At 48.9% G+C, this 5722-nt stretch overlaps 1 protein-coding gene across 1 annotated transcript in view; it reads right to left on the reverse strand.

Moving 5' to 3' along the window:
* LOC104406096 (serine/threonine-protein kinase 10-like) overlaps positions 1 to 5722 on the reverse strand; it is a gene marked incomplete at its 5' end in the record, with an annotated part of 41101 nt that overhangs the window by 771 nt on the left and 34608 nt on the right. The window contains 8 exon segments of the mRNA XM_010014980.1: positions 1 to 12; positions 312 to 500; positions 1003 to 1127; positions 1502 to 1631; positions 1791 to 1883; positions 2109 to 2288; positions 3523 to 3646; positions 5582 to 5712. The exon segment at positions 1 to 12 is cut by the window's left edge and continues 9 nt beyond it. Coding sequence (XP_010013282.1) covers positions 1 to 12; positions 312 to 500; positions 1003 to 1127; positions 1502 to 1631; positions 1791 to 1883; positions 2109 to 2288; positions 3523 to 3646; positions 5582 to 5712 — 984 coding nt within the window.

Here is a 5722-nt window from a genome sequence, read left to right on the forward strand (position 1 = left end):
CTGCTGAGCAAACTAGAAGAGAGAAAAGTAGGTGCCTGTGTAGGCAGCATTGATCTCATCTCCGAAGCTGGTTAAGAGACTGGCCAGCTTGTACTCTTATATAGCAAAGAAAGAACAACCCCAAGGATGCTTCCCAGCACTGGCCACAACAGAAGCAGTACTGAAAACCGCACCTTATGCCGCAAAAGCAAAGGCCTCTGACTCCTTGTAGTGGGTTAAAAATTTGAGAACAGTTGCCTTTTTCCAACTTCCCTTTCCCAGTAGGGCAACTTCACCCCAAACCAACCCTAGTGCCCTTTGCAAGACCTGACCTGTTTTATCTTCTCCCGCTGCTCAGATGCACTCCCGCTGGAGTGGATGTGAAGGCTCTTCTTGTACATGGCCATACGTGTCTTCCCTTCGCTCCGCTGGATTTTGGGGAGCCGGGCTTTCTCCTGCTGCTGCCGGATTTTCAGCTGCTCCAACATGCGCTGGTTGTACCGCTGCATTTGCTCCCTTTCCTGCAATGGCAGATGGATGGGTATCAGAGGAGGAGGGACACCTCAGGCCAGCAAAAAAGTGCTGAGGAGACCAAAGACGGCTGGAGAGCAAATCTGGGAATTGCACAGAGGTGGCTGGTGACAGACAAGAGGTGAGGGCAGCTACTGAACATGCTATGAAAGCAGAGAAGGGGCTGGAAGGGAGCAGAAATGAATGAGACAGGCCAGTCTTCACTTGCTGATCTGAGAATCCATCATCCCACATTACTGGACAGGGACAGAATTCAGAAAAGACCCCAAATTCACAACTGCTTCTTGTACAGTAAATGCATGCAGCGCAGAATATGTGTCCCAAGCAACAAGGCTGACCCGAGCATTATTCTGGTCCCTTTTCACTAACAATGACCAAATCCCTTAACTCTTAACCCACCCTTACCCGCTTACGGCCTGGAAAACATCCCTTGTGTGGACACCCAGGCACCCTGCTGACCAGCACATGTGTAGGAAGGTGCTAACTCTTCACCTTCTCATGCTTCCGGAGCAATTCATGCCTCTGGAGGAAATACTGGTCCTTTAGCTGCTGCTTGATGAGCTGGTGTTTCTCCTGTTGCTGATACTCTTCAAGATCCCAGATGCATGCCTCCCGGTCTGAGGAAGGGAAAAGGGTCAGAAACCCACCCTGGCCCCTCAGCTTGGTCACACAAGCACAAGCAATCCCTTACACATAGGAGCAGTGTAGCAGATGTGGAGGTTGATTGTTCACCTCCTGTTTTCCAAGAGAAATTGAGGCAAACCATATTGGAGAATCATTTCTTGCAATTATGAAGCCTAATTGGTTCATATTTGTAAAGCGCTTTGAAGATTAAAGCACTAAGTATTATTATTGTTAAACATTTAGACAGGATCTGGCAAGGCTGGTTTATCCAAATCCTATCCTGCCAGCTTGCAACTCTGTTACAGCATCTGCTGCGTGGGAAGAACCAGCGTTGGATAAACCCATCATTACAGCCTTTACCACCCACCTCTCATGAGCTGCTGCTTTTTGTTCAGGCACTCGCGTTCCTTGTCACAGATCTCTCTCTTGTTCTGAGCAGTTATATTCTTCATGGCCAGCTCCAGGTCCTCCTTCTGCTTGGCCAAAAACTCCTGTTCCTGGAAGAAAACAGCAGCACCACCATGAGCCCTCCTTCTGCTGCAACTTGAAAAGCACCTGGTGGCGTTTTAAGAACTGTCAGTCCTTAAAAGAAGGATGCTTCTGTCTACTGTGCGCTTCCCAATCTTAGAGTCATGGCAATCTTCTCTCAGCCTTACCATGGTTTGTTTTTTCTGGGCAAAGTCATCCATCTTCACCTTCATGTTCCCCTTGCGCTGTTGACGCGGCAGCTTCTCAACCTCGTTCTTGACCTTTGAGAAGGGAAATGAGATTATCAACGAGTAACTTTAAGGCAAGGACAACCCCACCAAACGCTGTTAAACAGCTGGACCTCAGGCAACACCCAAAGAAAAGCAAGAGCTTCCTGCTAAAACACCAACTGCTTCCCTCTCAAGTTCTGCTATGAGAAATGCTGAGCCTGGAAGAGAGAGATGCAGGAAACCAACTTTCCTCCCTCCTCCTACTCCCATTTTTACCTCCTTCTTCATCTGCTTCAGCTGTTCCAGGAATCTGACATGGTCCCGCTCCTGCTCCAGGCGAATGCGCTTGGCCTCCTCCCGCCGGCGCAGCGAGTGATCTTGTTCCATCTTCTCAATCTGCTGCTTCTGCTGCCGTTCAAGGTTCTCCAGTTCAGTGTCATAGAACTTCTTCTTTGCCTGTATGGGAAGGGAACAGAGGTCAACCTCATCCTTCTTGCCTCTTCCATCTAAAAGTTTGTGGGTTTGTGTTTTTGTTCACTTGTTTTAAAAGAAGATAAAATAAGGGGGTGAGGGGCTGCCCTTGATTGAATCCTTGGCAGGGATTGAGCCTCTTTACTAAACACAGAGGAAAGAAATTTCCAGATAGCACCCCATGCAGCACACAGGGCAGTGCCAGTGCTAGCGTGAGTGGAAAGTGCTTCTGAACTTGTTCTAGTGCTGATGCACTTCAAAACTTCTGCTTACATCCTGATCGGCAACATCTCACTGGGACCCATAGCCCTGGGTGAATATCAGGCAGTGAAGCTCAAGCAGAACAGTTCTTTCTCTGCAGACAAGGATTTCCAAGTTTGAGGGCACTGCACTCCAACAGTGCCCTTGGGTCTGATCCCTCCCTGAGAGCTGCAGGGACGGAGCACCTGGGTGTCAACAAGAGCAGCTTGCAAACTACCCCAGGGAAAGGGTAAAGAAAGCAGGTTTGGGGCTTTTGCACATTGTGCTGTACGGTGAATAGATCTCACAAATGAGAAGTGACTTGCTGAGATGGGAATTCCCAGACGTGGCACATCAAGACTGTAGAAATACAACAGAGCACATGAATAAGCGACGGCTTCAGCCTGCTGCAAGAGGCTGGGGTTACCAGGTACGTGTGAGGTGAATTAATAAAAGGGTATTTAAAAGATGGCTCATGAAAGTGTTAAAGGGAATTATCTATAGAATTATTTTACTTCAACGGAAGCTGCCCATGCAGGGACTAAATATGTAAGCCCAGTTTATTCAATTTACATGCAAAGACTTGCCAGATTTCCTGCTGTCACATGCTGGCCACATTGCTTTCTTAAAGCACTATAACCTGTTTCTCGCAGTAGCCATGAACAGACACAAGAAAAGATCATTAAAGAGGAGAAGTCCAAAACAATCCTTCCCCTGCTATATCCTGCCAGCAGTGGCAGCCAGTGCTTCCCAAGCTGAGGACTGCACATGCTTAATGCCCACAAAAACCTCTGTCCTCCACAGACACATGCCATGCCTGAAATCCCAGAGGAGTTCCTCAGCAGTCCTGCTCCCTCTGGACGTGATGCCCCAGCACTGCTGCAACTCAGAGAGCATCGCCCTGCACAAGTGTTTGCAGGGCATGTGCAGAAGAAGAGTCAAACCAGCTGATACCCAGGAGCTTCCCCCTTCCACGTACCATCATTTCTTGCTCGAAGCGCCTGAGCATCTGCTCCAGCTGCAGCTGGTGTTTGCTGTTGAGCTGGGCCTGGTTTCGGTGCTCCTCCTTCTGAAGGAGGCGCAGCTCCCGCAGCTCCTGGCGCCTGCAGAGGGTTAAAATGGAGAAGGAGAGAGAAGCAGAGAGTCAGCCAAGTTCAGGGGCACATGCTTGAGTGGAGACTGCAGAATCAATAACCAGAGCACTTCAGGGGGAGTGAGAGCTGCACAGCTATCCTGCAGCACCCTGTCACTTGCACTCAGCACAGGCAGGAGGTAAATGCCAACTGACTGATGTGCTCTCAGGCTCTGTGACACCAGAGCACTGTGAGGAAGCAGGATGCTAATCACAATAACTTCTGGCAAACCATCAGCTTTCACAGGTAAGGCCTGTTAGCATTCACTGTGTCTCAAACAAGCCCTGTCAAAACTCCTAAGGTGATTCTGCAGGCACTGTTCCCCCAGCCAGCACCCAAACCACACATTCTGCCAGCTGGGTTAGTGCACACTGGTCTTCAAAACACAGCTCAGGCCAAGCTGGTGCTGCTCTGGCCTGGCCCCTGTGTTCTGCGTCCATTCTGGCTCACACCTGAGTGGCAGAAAGGGCAGTTTTCCAAAATTCAGACCTATCTGTCACAGCACTGCATCACTCCCCTCATCCAGCAAAAAGGAGCCTCTGCTTAGACAGTTGCATTTGAACCTGGTTGAGCTGGAATATACTGATGTACAAAAGGAATAGCAGCAGCAGCAGCTTCCTCATGCAGGATCCCCACCATGACCTCTGCTGCCATGCATTAGCCTTACACATCGAGTACAACCCTCCCTGGGTGCCCTCCTGGGAAAAGCACTTCGGAACAATTTCCTCTCTCAAAACAAACTCAAGCCCCATTAAATCAGCTGGTGCAATATGCAGTGCTCTCATCTGATCTTGCCTTCAAATCAAAAATTTGGCATCTTCCAAGAAACCAAACAAGCCTCATAAGTGCAAATCAAGATGCCAAGGGAGTTGTTCATGCCCACTAGCTAACCCCAGAGGAATAACCACTTCTGCCAGAAGGTGCTCAGGGACTTGATGCTTTCCATCCCAAGTCTCTATGTCTCTTCACACACCTCACAGATGGAGAAGGCACTGCTTAAAAAGAGGCCTCTTTCCAGGCATGCCACCACAGCTGAGTGGACCAGGAGAAAGCAGCTGTGCCTGGAAATTCCCTATATGCTATTACACATGGTAATATTGGGGTTATATGCGCTTCTCACGTAAGAACGAGTAGCTAATGAGCTTCTGCATAGATCTGATATTATGGCCTAGGAATAAGGTTGCCACAAGGACACACGGTGCTTGGGATGGATTGTATTCTCAGGAGGTCCCTCAGAGCAGCACAAGGGAGCCTAGATCAGGGCATCAAGCAAAACAGTTTGTATTTTAATTATTTTAAGGGCCTTTTAATTTCAGTGCTGCTACTGATAGTAACAGAGCTAGAAACAGAAGATTCTCTTCCTGAGAACACGTCATAGAGATTTGAAAGCTGTAAGGTCCACAAAGGAGTCATAAAGGCTGAAGCAGGGAGCGTACCTCCATGAATATTAAGTGATGCTCAAGGAGTTTGTAACTCCATTGGCCTTTCTGTTAATAAAGTCTGAGGAGATACAAGAACATGAAGAAGTGCATCTTGAGAAGATTTCTGTGCTTATTTCCATTGAGCTAGCACATCTACAGCCCTGGAGACACATTCAGTCATCCCAGAGGACAGAGCCAACCACAGCACAAGCTTCCCTCATCACAGCTTTGCTGCACCTTATCCCTGAGGCACATCCCTCATTTCCCTGCATGCAAACAGAGCTCAACCTGTGCAGCACAGCAGCCCTCTGCCAGCCAAGGAAAGGCTAAAAGAAGTTATGTCCACACTGGAGAGCTGTCTTGTCTAAGTGGGACCAAGACAGAAAATGAAAGGATATTAGGTCACTCCTGGATTTGCTTGCAGAGAAGAAAACCCTGCCCCGGCCAGCCCCCTGCCCTCCCTGCATCCTAGTGGCCCACTTGCCTGAGAAATCTCATCTCTTCATCCTTCTTCTCATCCTCACTGATGATCTTCGAGGTGGTGACGCTCACTTCAACTCCATCCACCACAAACTTGCGGGTGCGCTTTAACGTCTTCTTGTGCATCCGGGAATCCTGAGCTCAG

The sequence above is a fragment of the Nestor notabilis genome, unplaced genomic scaffold, assembly GCF_000696875.1.
Source record: "Nestor notabilis isolate BGI_N333 unplaced genomic scaffold, ASM69687v1 scaffold34365, whole genome shotgun sequence".
NCBI lineage: Eukaryota > Metazoa > Chordata > Aves > Psittaciformes > Psittacidae > Nestor > Nestor notabilis.